The sequence below is a fragment of the Cynara cardunculus genome (assembly GCF_001531365.2).
Source record: "Cynara cardunculus var. scolymus isolate 2C chromosome LG 1, CcrdV1, whole genome shotgun sequence".
Classification (NCBI taxonomy): Eukaryota; Viridiplantae; Streptophyta; class Magnoliopsida; order Asterales; family Asteraceae; genus Cynara; species Cynara cardunculus.
In genome coordinates this window covers 19188377-19202172 of record NC_037528.1, presented here as the reverse complement: position 1 = coordinate 19202172, position 13796 = coordinate 19188377, and the positions used below count along the sequence as shown (strand labels likewise).

At 33.5% G+C, this 13796-nt stretch overlaps 1 protein-coding gene across 1 annotated transcript; it reads left to right on the top strand.

The window, feature by feature from the left end:
• Positions 1 to 3948: 3948 nt before the first annotated feature.
• LOC112521372 (condensin complex subunit 3) lies at positions 3949 to 13238 on the top strand. Its single transcript, XM_025130239.1, has 13 exons — positions 3949 to 4311; positions 6262 to 6465; positions 6943 to 7088; positions 8443 to 8715; positions 9174 to 9187; positions 9336 to 9415; positions 10297 to 10444; positions 10515 to 10954; positions 11026 to 11540; positions 11626 to 11686; positions 11777 to 12061; positions 12400 to 12661; positions 12759 to 13238. The coding sequence occupies exons 1-13, from the start codon at positions 3949 to 3951 to the stop codon at positions 13091 to 13093; spliced, it is 3126 nt and encodes a 1041-aa protein (XP_024986007.1). The 3' UTR covers positions 13094 to 13238.
• Positions 13239 to 13796: the final 558 nt, after the last annotated feature.

The window sequence follows — 13796 nt, the reverse complement described above, 5'->3', positions numbered from 1 at the left end:
TTCTACTTTGAATGTTGCAAAGTCCACAGAGGGCTCCATTGACATATGTGGCCGTTTTTCGAGCTACATGTACATGTAAATGATTCACCATATTTACCGTCTTTCAGTTTTTTGAGTTACGAGACCATATTCAATTGGTGCATGCAAAATGGATTCAAAATTGTTACCAATACACATATGCATAAATCCAAAAAACAAAAAATGTTCAAAAGATCAATGATTGACTATAGTTACGTATGCTTATTTGCATAAAACCCGTAAAGAGTATTTGAATACTTTTACCTATGCATATATACATAAACCCAAAAAACAAATTTCAGTGATCGAGTATTGTTATCGATGACAAGTTACAATTTGCTTGCGATTAAAAAAGAGAAGAATAAATCTTGTCAAAAAACTGCTTTCAATCGACATATTTGTGAGATGAGAACCGATTATTGAGCTTACAAAGTTTAGGGAAGAAGATTGATCTTTGATTAAGATTGTTACCTGTTTGATTTCATCATTCACCGCTCTTACTAAAACAAGAATCAGATTGGGTGTTCACTACTTCAATTAAAGAACCCTTCTTCAATAGATTGTAATTCAGTGAATATTTGGACACGGAACATACCATTATGATCTTTTGGTTTAGAAAAATATCAGAATGGTATATTTTCGAACTTCTTGGTTTTTACTCGTGCTCTCACAAAACTCAATCTCTCGTAATTGCGTTGGAATTCACACAAACTTACCCACGGTCTGAATCCCTTTCTGATACCAAATGTTAATGCAAATGGTATAGAATACTCAATGATAAGATACTGAAATTAGAGAAACACGAGTCTTTAAATAGGCATTACAAGAAATAGAGAATCAAAAAAGGATCACGTAGAAATACCTGCTTAAGAAGTGGTATCGCATGTCAATGGGCTTCATCCTACTACAGATGACTGGATCCTTTGCAAGTTTGATCGTACAGGAGTTATCACGTACATAACCTTTAACGCACTTACTTCGAGTACCTCCAACCTACTAAAGTATTTGTTGACATATCTGTTGGTTATTTTCCCCTTCGTCACCCTATCGACCATTTTGTAACCTCTGGACTCAGTCACTTGACCCTCACGACACACATTTTTGGCTTCTAGCTTCCTGTTTTTTGTATCTGGTATATGCACAATTCCTATGCATTCAAACACACATAAATGGTCGACATTGTTTTGATTCAACACATTCTTCTAGTAGTGTCTTGTTAACAGCAGCGAAAATATATTTCTTGAACTGGAGAGAGAAAAAGGGAAACAATAGAAGTTGATATTGCGCTTCTTGTATGAACTCCTATTAAGTCCTGTCTACATAAACTTGTCTGACTAGATAAATATCTATTGTTTTACTGAATCAACCGTTAATAGAAATGGCCTTCTTACCATTGGTTCATCAGATAAACTTCAACAAGAACATGAATGTGTGAGAATGTATAAACAATCTGAACTTGAAAAATCTGGAAGGAACAATCAATGGAAACCTGTAACGAAATCGAACTCCAAAGTGAAATCGAACTTCAAAAATGAATCGAACCTCAGAAACTTCAAATGAAATCTGGAACAAAATCAAAAACGAACTTCAAAAATTATTCAAACGAAATCAAAAGCGAACCTCAAATCTGGAACGAACTTCAGAAACTTCAAACCATGGGTTTCCCACCGGGTTGGGGTAAATCACCGCCCCTAAACCGGACGTGTTAGATCAAGAGATATCAGATAAGAGAAACATAATAAATGAAAGAAAAGGAAATAAAATACTTCAGAAACCAAAATTCAAATCATGTTTATTGTTAAATAATTATTTTTATAGAATAATTATATATTATGTGTTACATTATAATTATGATAATGACGTTTGTTATTTATAAATATATATAATTGTATTAATGTTTGAGATAATCATACACAAAATATTATAGATAATTATATAACCTTATTTGAGTTGGTGGAGATTCAAACGAGAACACCTCTATTTTACGAGAACGCGAGAACATCGTTATCACATGTGATAATACACGTGAGGGGACCCTATGATGTGCGGACGACGTGTTTTACGACTTAAGTCACGCTAAAGGTTGTCTGTGTCTATGATTTAGCATCATATGTGATGGTTTTGATGGATTATAGTATCATATCAACAACAACCTTATCACATGTGATGATACTTGTGAGAGGGCTTAGTGGTGTAAGGGCGACTTGGCCCGTAATCAAGATCGTATCGAAAATAGTCCGCGTCTCTGATTTAGTGTCACATGTGAATCATATGTGATGGAATAATAATATCACATGTGATTGTCTATAGTAAAAGAGTGTTATCACGTTCTCGTAAAATAAAGATGTTCTCGTTTGAACCTTTCCTGATTTGAGTTATGTTATATATATAATTCAACTCATATAAATAAGATGATAGATTAAACAGTTGTAAAATAAATCTCTTTAGATTTTGGCTATAAGAGAAAAACAGGAAAAAAAACATCTTTTTAAACACATATAAGACTAGGGTTTTAATAAAGTTTATTTATGTGCTCAATTGAAAAACAAATTTGTGAGAAATTTTGTAAAAGAAATCTTAGAAAAAGAGTTGGGCCTTGTTTGTTTTCATTAAAAAAAAAACCTCTTATTGGTTTTTTTTATGTTCAATTCAGTAAGAAGTATGGTCATTTAGATTATTATTATTTTTTTTAATTTTTCAAAGTCACTTGTGTCTTATTATCCTCTTATCTGTTAAAAAGAAAACCAACCCCCTATTTGTCTCTTATTATTTTCCAAACCTTTTAGCAAGGACGTCTCTTAATTGATTAACTTTAAACGATCCTTACCAAATTAATCATCAACTCTCTTAATTGATATGTTTTAATAGGATTTAATCGTGTTAAATACCGTTAATGACATATTTTTGTTGAAATGAATTCTAATTATATAATTTAGATGTAAATTTCGTAATAATGATGGATAAATAGGTGAAATTGTATACATTCATCTAGAAATTCAACACTACAATATTCTGATGGGTAAAATAGCTAATTTAAAGAAATTTAGATATTTATCAGATTATAAAAACAAACAGTCTTATTGATTCTACTTTCAAACTTCAACACTACCTTTTATCAATAAAAAAGAAATAAAATTTAGAATTCTATAAATCTATACTATATTATAAAGCATTTGACAAAAACTCTTAAAAACAATTTTTTATGTATAAAATACTGTTTATTGATGCATATTACTTAATATTCAATAGTACAAGTAAATTGTGCGTAAGTATAACTTGTTAAAGCTTCATGTAACTAACTGCAGATAAACGTAATTAAATAAATGATAAACATCTCATTTTAAATATAAAAAATCTAAAATATAATTAGGATAATTATTAACTTCTAACAAAATACTTAATTATCTTTATAAAAAAATTATATTATTAAATCAAACATAAAAAAAATAATTAAAGAAATACACAAAAAAGAGAGAAATATTAAATAATTAGTTTGGTATTAATATCAATATTTTTTTTTATCATATCTTCATATTTATATTTCATTTAAAAATAAAGACATTACGTTTTTTTTCAAAACCACATAAAACCGTATTATAACATCGATTGAGACAAAAAAAAACAAAACATTAAAATCGAGATATATCTCGCTAGTACGTGTACCATCCTAGTATTAAAAAAACAAACAATATCTTACCATATAAAAAACAGAAAGAGGTCGAAATAAAAAAAAATAAAATCATAAGCGGGCACGATTAGCCCGGTCCAGACCCATGCTTCGGCCAGCTCTACTTAAAACCCTAAAATAAGTGGGCTTGGGTATTGTAGAAGTCCCGATATAAAATTTCAAGCGGTTTCAGTTCCCGCTCTCAAATTCAAAAATCAACATTAGAGACAGAGAGAGAATAGCAGAGATTTGTGGGATCAACAATGGCTGTCGAATTTCCCGAAGAAGAGAAGCTTTTGATGCAGAAGGTAGCTAAGATTTTCGATGAAGCTCGAGCATCTCGCATCCGCAAGCTGAAAGAGCTCTCTGCTCTCCGTTCTTCGACTTCTCTTGCTCAATTCTTCGCTGCTTTCACTAAAACCCTAACCCCTGTCTTCACTTCCCAGCGCCGCACCGCTTCTGTCGAACGGATCGTTCAATTTGTTGTTATTTTTGTCTGCACACGGGATCCTAACAATTCTGAGGATTACGATGCTTTTTTTGAACAGTTTCTTCGTTTTCTCATCACTGGAACCACTGCCGCTAGCAGAACTTCCAGGTTTAGGGCTTGTCAAATTATTTCGGAGGTACTTGTCTCTTTATTTTTTAAAATTGAATGAATATCTTGATACATGAAATGTGCAAATTAGGTAATATCAGTGAAAATTTATGACTATTGTAGACCATCCTTAGCTTTTAGTTTTTAAATACTCTGGTAATAGAGCTTTCAGTTTTAAAATACTCTGGTAATAGACTTATGCATCAATCAATTTTGGTTTTAGAGTGAAAGAAAAACGAAAAAAATATAAAGAAATGAAGAGAAAATTTTGGTGTTAAAATGGACAGGAATCCTAATTTTGATGAAGTATAAAATGATTTTGGTCTTGATACCAAACCGGAATTCCTATCAAATTTACATCTAAAGTACTAGGTTTGATATCCGGACCTCAAATTTAGCAAATTTTGTCAGCCAGAGGATGTTAATTCCATATCCTCTAAAAAGATAGAGATACAATAGACATTTGAAGGTCAATTTTTGGAGGCAAAATTCAAAACAAGTACAAATTTTTGTTACTTCAGTGCATATGGTATGACCATGATTACCTTAAGCTAAGTAGAAAGTACAACCAACAGGCAACAACAATACCTGTTTCTTGTAAAGTTTGAACAGATTCATGTCAATTATTGTTGGTGACTTGGTGCATATTATTATTCACTAGGACTGGCTGATGCAATTGTTTATGAATCGATACTTGATATTTAATTAGCTTTGACATGCTCATTATATCAACTAATGTCTGGTTTGATGATAAAGATAAAAAGAAATAAAAGTGATACTTACTCCCTTGCTAAAAAGGGAAATATATATCTGAAATTGGTCATCAAATAAGGGTATTTTTAATTATAAAAATGCTAATCTTTTCGAGAAAACTTGCTAAACTGCATTAAACTATTCCAAGTACTATTAAGATGATGTTTGTGTAAAATCTGACCCAGAATTCTTATCAAGTTAATATGGAAATACTAGATTTAACCTCCAAAATCAAAATACTGTACTTTTCATCCTGAATCTAGGGGGTATTTATTTCTAACAGTTACAAAAGTATACGAGATGCTAACATTTTGAAGTCAAATGGTTATGACTCAGTACATACAGCTATTTGTTATAGTAAACTAGTAGTATGATCAATGAAAGCATCTCCAATGCATAAGTCATTATAGATTTTTATTATTTTACAAGTCTTTGGAGAAGGGTTAGTGCCATTGGAGAGAATGAGTTATTGAAGACTTTTTGTTTAAGACTTATTCCACACCAACCGGTTATTGAAATAGTAAGTATTTTCATTTTACCCCCTTAAATGAATGTAACTAACTTGCACTTATTTAACCATCTTTAGGTACTGCCTTGCGAGAGTGTACTTATTTTTGGGAATAATTAGGTTGCTCGCCTGCTACCTTCATCCAATTTGGACAGTTCGGTACCCTGTAATATATAAATGTAGGGAAACTTTTATCTTTTAGCTTATGAATTTTAAAGGAATAAAAGCAAACAAGAATTAATTTATCGTATTGAGGCCTGGAGATCTTAGGTTCTTAAAGGGTTGTTTGTTGGAGGGTGGCCTGTTTAATTCTTGGCTCGTTGCTAATAGCTTGATCTTTATAATTTCATTATGTTTCATCAACAATGTCTAACCTAGGTGGTGTACTTTCAAAGGTCTTCTCCTACAAATTGTGGTTGAGGGAATGGAATAGTGTTCCCATTTTGCAGTGGTGATACGTCAAAACGGTTTAGAGTTATTTAGTCTCTTCTAAACACGCTGCATTATTATATACAACCCAGAAAGTGGTGGAAAATCACTGTTTAAAGCATTTTTTATTTTATTTAATTACGTGGGTTGTACATGCATGTTATTTTCTCCATTTGCTTTTATTCTGTCAATAAGATGTCAAATTCAGTTGTTTGTTCTATTAATATGTTTTTAAACTTGTTGCCCTACATTTATTTGTTTTCTATTTGATGGAAATTTTACTGTTAGATCATAATGCGATTACCAGACGATGCAGAAGTCAGCGATGATCTGTGGGATGAGGTGATTGATTGCGTTAAAGTGCGGGTGGGGGATAAGGTTCCAGTAGTCCGCACATTTTCAGTCAGGGCTTTATCTCGTTTTGCAAATGATGCAGAGAATAGTGACATTCTTGAATTATTACTTGAAACATTGCCTTCAGAACAGAATCCAGTGAGTTTTCGCCCCATTTACCATAATGTACTTTTTTCCCTTCGTTTTGGTCTCTTAATCATGCAGCTTTTGCCTAACACATTCTGTTATGCCAAGTTCATGTTGTATATGGTCTTGATAAAAAGTTAAGTATACTAGTTAGTAGTTACTTGTTATTAAGCATAAGAGCCTTGTCTTTGACAACTATTCATCCTTACTAATAAGTTTTAGTCCTATCATCTCTACCTGAAAATCGAGAAGAATCAACATAAGGTTGAATTTATAGGATATAATATGAATCTGTTTGATGATAGATGGATGAATCATTGAAGGTTATAATTATGGTTTTTATAACTATGCTCAATAACTGCCAACCTTCTGCAATATAAGAGGCATACATATGAACTATTTGCATTTTTTTTCTATTATGTGGTTAGCAATTAGGCCAAGGGAATGTATGGAATACCTGTTGACTGAGCTCCTAGTGGATATGTGCAGGATGTTCGTAAAACCATACTGCTGTCTTTACCGCCTTCCAATGCAACATCCACAGCAATCATCAATTGCACATTGGATGTGAGTGAAGCTGTGCGTAAAACTGCTTATTTTGTTTTAGCTAGTAAATTCCCCCTTCAGAGTCTCAGGTACCTTCTTTCTTCATGTGGGTTGTAAAGCCTTTCCTTTTTCATTGTTTTTTCTTCCATGCTTCTTTTGAAATGCTTTATTGATCCTTCGGTAACATGTATATTGATTTTAAATATGGTATCACTCTCTCATTTGCTTTACTTTCATTGTTTGGGTTTCATTATTAATTGCATATGATTTTTCATATTACAATCATATTCTGCTTAGAATCTCAATATAGAACTTTGGTCATTGAATATAGGGGATATTGTCAATTTGCTTGACCTAGTTTTGAGCATTTATGCTAATTGGGGATTCTTAGTTTGCAACAACTGACAGTTTCATTGAATCTTATGATTGGAACACTATCCATAACTTTGAACCGAATAGATTTTTATGCTTATCCCTGAATCTGAATTTGGGATGATACATCTTTAACTTTCTTCCAAAAATACATGTGAAGAGGATTTTTTCAGTTTTAAATGCTGTTGGAAACATTGGGGGTGCAGTCTGTTGAGCGTTTTAATGTATAAACTGCTTCTGCTTGTAAGTGATGTTAACTCTTCTCAGTTGCTGCATTTTCAACAGCAAGCTGATTCATCAAATGCAACAAGAAATAACATTGTTTTTTTGGATTTTTTGTGCACTCTTTAGAATGTTTCAAACATATGAAATCTCATTACAACTATTTAAATAGCTTTGCGGTGATTCATGTGTTTTAATTACTACTTTAAGGAAACATGAATTATGTTCCTATAGCAGAGAGAGTTTATGTTAATGTATAAAATCATATAAACACTATATGTTCCACAAACAAGTGCTCTTAAAAGTCAAAACTCATAGTTTTGAAATTGAACTGTTATGGGTTCTTTTATCCCATTTTTCCAAAAAAAGCTATTGTTATACTTGTTCTAATGTAAAGATCATTCTGATCTCTATAATTTGCTTAATTTTATTAGTTTTGCAGTTGATAGACATTTTGATTTTAAGCTTAAAAAGACTTTATTTAGGACCGAGAGTTTAGAATTATTGTATCCTGGGTTCGTTTGGTTTGGGTTGGTTAGTTTACAATAATCACGTCAAATAAAATTTTAAATAATCTGAACCAAAACTTGTGGTACATCAAGGGTTGTCCCCTGGAGTAGCCTCTAATATAGTTCTTCATATATTATGATGCATTTGTATTGTGGACAAATGAGGGGAGATAATCGACACATGGATGTAACTTGTTAGTGTATACATTAAAAATTAGTTTATGAATGCTGCATAAGGCTAAGGAATTGTGGTAGCATCTAGCATCCTTTGATTTAACTTAATTTGGTTTGGTTGTCTATCCTTGTATACCTAATGTTTTGTCACTCTTGAATTCTATAGCATTAAGCAGAGGACAATTATCCTCAAGAGGGGACTTGCTGATCGTTCTGCGGCTGTGACCAAGGAATGTCTTAAATTGATGAAAGATGAGTGGCTTATGAAGTCCTGCGACGGAGACCCCATAGAGCTTCTCAAGTATCTAGATGTAGAAACTTATGAATCGATTGGGGTGTCTGTCATGGAGGCTCTCTTGAAAGCTGGACTGGTAAAGCTGCATGGCGGTCAAAGTATCAAGGAATTCTTGTCATCAGACAGCAATACAACAGAAGGTTAGTATATAATTACTTGAGCTCACACAATTTATGGCCTTGTACCTCCCTTTATTATGTCGTGTTATAAGTTTCCCTCTGAGGAGTCAAGAAGATAGGAAGGAATATAGTACGATTATCCAAGGTTTTTGTAGCAACTTCTGAATGCAAATATCGTAAACAAGAGGGATCAATGTCAGCACTGTACATTTTTTCAATTTCTTGTACCATTTTTCTTTTTAGAATCTCTGGAAATAATGTGTAAAATTCTTACTTGTATGAGGGGTAACATATGCTGCCATGTCCTTCAGATAGTATTTTTGTTTTTTTTTGGGATGGTTTAGCATGTGATATATTTCACTCTTCGTTGTGAAAGGTAATAGAATTCACTTTGGCCTTTAAAAGATTTGAGATTTAGCATATAGCAAGGGAAATTTATGTTAGTGCACTTATGCAAGTTGATTTTTAATTTTATTTTTTGAGTTGTAATTCACACAGTTCTGGAAATGTTCTGTTCAGGTTAAGATCTAAGCGTTTGTTGTTATTAACTGTCATCAGTTTGCTAGCATATCTAATGTTACATTTTAAAGAAGGCAATTGCAATGATGTCCAATGAATTTATGGTTTTGCTTTTGTGTATATCAGGGAGCTGTACCCAACTAGTGGATGCAGAAGTTGCTTTGTATTTGAGGACTTTGTGCAAGCATTTACAGACAGAGGCACAGGTATTTAGTGACAATTTACTTGTCAATTCTTTAAAGTGAATAATGTAGTTGCTCGATTTCGAATTGTGTTGACGAATCTATGCCAAATTTTGTTTTCTCTGACATGCATGCAGTGATTGTTGATTAGCATACTCTGGAAGTACATTGTAAAATAATATGGTAGTGGGAGTGTATTTCATCTAGAGATCTTTTTATGGCTGGCTGAATTGATTTACAGTTATTTTTGGGAAGGATCTTTGTTTGATTGTTTGTGTTGCTTTGATTTTGTATTGTGTTTTGAGATCTTTTTTTATGGTTGCATTGGATGGAAAGGAGAAAACAGTCATTTTTGCTGATTTTACTTTGACCTGAGATATATAGTGTTTTGTTTGTCCATAAGACCTGCAACTTTGAGCCTATATGCATTAAAGCATTTATCCATTAGTCAAATATTCCAATTAAAGCTTTAGCGGTTCTAGATTACATCATGATAAATGGAGGAAATGTTCTTTGTATCAAATTAGTTTCAGATAAAAGCAAAATTGTATGGATCAAAATGATTAGTTAAACAGCCATGTTGAGGCAAATGAACAATTTATTTTAAAGATTTCCAAAAAGGAATTGTTTCAGTTAAACATGGCATCCCAAATGGCATATCATTGCGAACTTTGTGACCGAGGAGTGATTGTTCAAATTTTAAGCATCGTAGGAATGACATGTTAATTATCAGGACTCTAGAATATACCGTTATTCAGCAGCTTTTATCTCAATATGGTAGTTGGAATCTATTCATTACGCTTTAACTTACAGCAGCTTAACTAAGAGCACTAAAAAGATTTGGTTCATTCATACAAAATTATGGGGAGTGAGATTCTTATTGCACTCATTCATGGTGAAAACAGGCAAAGGGATCCGATGCAGCTATGACTTCAGGCACTGAAGCAGCCGTATATGCATCAGAAGCTTCAGATAGTAATGAGCTTCTGGAGAAGATTCTTCCTGAATCTGTTTCTGAGTACATCGAGTTGATTAAAGCTCATATTGTTGCTGGTGAGAAAACTAACAATGTTATATAACCTTATACCCTGAACCTATACAATCTAACTCTTGATTATTTCAGGACAAACTAATCGGTTTGTAGCTCGACAACTGCTTTTACTTGGGTCAATGCTTGATTTCTCTGATGCTACAAATAGGAAGGTTGCTGCCGTCTTTGTGCTAGACTTGCTAAACTGCCCACTTCAGCATGAGATAGATGATGATGGGAATAAAGTTGTTATAGGAGATGGCATTAGTCTGGGAGGAGAACCAGACTGGGCTGATGCAGTCTCTGGGTTGGCTAAAAGAGTACACGCCACTCCAGGTGAATTTGAAGAAGTCGTTTTAGGGGTTGTAGCTGAGCTTGCTAGACCTTGCAGAGAAAGGACAGCAGACTTCTTGGACTGGATGCATTGTCTTTCTGTCATTGGTCTTCTTTTGGAGAACACAAAATCTTTTCGTTGGATGCATGGAAAGGCCATTGAACCAGCAGAATTACTGCATTCTTTATTGCTTCCAGGGGTACGTTGTGGATATTTCCTTCTTGCTATCCACTTCTCTTTCTTTAAATCTAATTCTACTTCGCAATGCAGGCCAAACACATTCATTTGGATGTCCAGAGAGCTGCTATCCGGTGTTTAGGTCTTTTTGGGATTCTGGAGAGAAATCTCACTGAAGTACTAATCAAGCAGTTGAGGCTTTCCTTTGTTAAGGGACCATCTCTAGTGAGTAGCATGGCTAGTAAAGCTTTGATGGATCTTGCAACATGGCATGGTCCCCAGGAAGTGGACAAAGCCATGAACCAGAGTCTGTCATCACAGTTCCAAGATCATGCCAAAACTATTCATCCTGTTGATTGGAGCGATACAAATGAGGACTTGAATATAGAATTAATTGATCTGCTATATGCAGGGTTTGATAGAAATGATTTCAGTAAACCAGGTGATGCTGATGAGAGCGAGTCTGTTCATGCAGTTCTAGCCGAGGGCTTTGCAAAGTTCCTCCTTTTGAGTGAGAACTACCCGAGCATTTCTGTTTCTTCACATCCTATACTCTTGGCCAAGCTAATTAATCTTTATTTCAGTCGCAAAACGGCTGAGTGGCAGAGGTTCATAGTTTTTTTTCTTCTTAGTTTTGATATTATTAACATTTCCTAAACTATGCAGCACTAATACGGTTCTTTGTATGAGTAGGTTAAAGCAGTGCCTCTCCGTGTTCTTTGAGCATTATCCATCCCTTTCGGTGAATCACAAGGCAAGTGAAGCATATAATTCTAGATTCCTGAATCGTCGTTATTTTCAGAGTCCTTAATTTTAAACTATGCATCTTTTTCTATTTGTACAGAAATGTATCTGCAAGGCTTTCCTTCCTGTCATGCGTTCAATGTGGCCTGGCATCGACGGCAGTACGGGTGGGTCAAACGTGACTCTATCTAACAGGCGGAAGCATGCAATCCAAGCTTCTCGGTTTATGCTGCAGATGTTACAGGCTCCATTATATCCAAAGGAGATTGACCAGCCGGATGAAAATGTCAACAAAAACTCGCCGGAGCAACTTCATGATCCCACTAATTCTTCGAATAACTTTGATTTTGGAGAAGAAGGGCTTGCTATATGTATTGCTTCTGAGGTACTTCATAAACACACTTTTACACTTCATGATTACCTATTTATACATAATTAGCCTTTCTTTCTTTCTTTCTTTCTTTCTTTCTTTTTCTCAGTGAGTTATTTATGCATTGTTTTTTAAGCAACGTATATTCAAGTTTGTGGAAATGTGTTTGTAAGAATGGTTGAAAGGAAGAAAGATTTCTGTCATTATTGTTTCCGCCAACTGTAAACATAATTGTTTGCCTAACGTTGTTCATCCAAGCTTTCTTTCCCTTATTGCAAATTTTTTCGTACTTGTAAGACTTTTTGGAATAAAATTTGCACAATTCTTGATGGATATTTTGTCATGTGTTTCAGGTTCTGAGTTTCCAGAAGAAAAAAACTGCTGCAGAGAGATCCTATGTTTCTGCTATCTCTAAAATACTTGTATTGCTTCGTTTTCGGCCACCAGAACAAGGGGCCATCAAGTTAATGAGGAGGCTCATGAACCGTGTTGCTGAATCTGTATCAGCGGATAAGGAGATTGTTAAGGAGGTCAAACGAATGGCTGAACATCTTAAGGCATTAGATGGGTCCCCTGATGAACCATTGCCGGCAGAGCAAGCTAATCTTTTGTTAGGTAACTAACTTTTTTCAAAGTTTTGTAATTTTAATTAGAGGCAGTCGTGAACAGAGAAGTTGGATGTAGAACTAATAATCTACTTCATGTTTAACAGAGAAGTTGGATGTAGAACTGAATATTGATGATGATGAGTCTTCTTCCCTTGAGGTTGAGCCTACACCATTGCCGCCGAAGGCTAGCAGACCAGTGCGAGGAAGGAGACGTGCAAGGCAGGAAGTAGAATCTTCTTGTTCCTCCGATGAAGACGAAACATTACAACAGATTGTCGTTCCTACTACTAATCCTAGCGTTCGATCGCAAAGAGCTAGCAAGTCTGCAGCATTGTCAAAATTAGCTTCTAGCAATAAACCTGTCAAGATTAATGATGATGATGAGGATGAAGATGAAGATGAAGAATCAGAGGTTACATCGGAGGATGATTCCGATTGAATATGTTAAAACATGTAAGTTGGTTATGTAGATGTGAAAATGAGTATGATTTTCATGAAAACGATGTCGTTTTGGTTAAATATATAGTCTGTTTGTGAAGTGGGACGATTGAAACATGTTGTATGTTGTAATCATGCAAAGCGTTGATAAGTGATCACTATGTAAATCAGCCAGTGGTAGGAACTATGTAGTGGTGATTCTTTAAATGCATGTTATACCAAAAAGATATTTTTTAGTTAAGTACTGTTCGTTTTTCAGTTTTTATCAAATTGTATTTTTTAGTTAATTTTAATTAGATTAATTGTTAAAGTAAATGATTTACTTTTAAAAGAGAAAAGTTTAAAAATATCCAATAGACTTTAGTGTTTGAAATAATTAAATTTTTAGATAATTTTTTGGAACAAATAAGCTTTTAAACATTCCAAAATTTGTTAAATAATTTCTTAGACTTTCTAAATCTATTAGATACATTTTTATAACTTATAAAACTGATTAATGTGGTAAAATAATGGAAAAAACTGAAAAAAAAACCAATCGATTTTTATATTTTGAGCGATTAAGTCCCTAAATATTTTTTAAACCAAAAAGTACTTACATATATAAAATGAAATAAATATACAAAAAAGTACTTATATTTAAAAAAGATTATATATAAAATTTATTTTAATAAAAAAATATTATGTCAGTGATTTTCCAAAATAAA

Bases quoted from the DNA above. Each gene is read 5' to 3' on its own strand.
- LOC112521372 (XM_025130239.1), top strand. From the start codon at position 3,949: ATGGCTGTCGAATTTCCCGAAGAAGAGAAGCTTTTGATGCAGAAGGTA. The intron at 6,466-6,942 runs GTGAGTTTTCGC...GGATATGTGCAG, and splicing joins TGCCTTCAGAACAGAATCCA to GATGTTCGTAAAACCATACT. The intron at 12,062-12,399 runs GTACTTCATAAA...CATGTGTTTCAG, and splicing joins CTATATGTATTGCTTCTGAG to GTTCTGAGTTTCCAGAAGAA.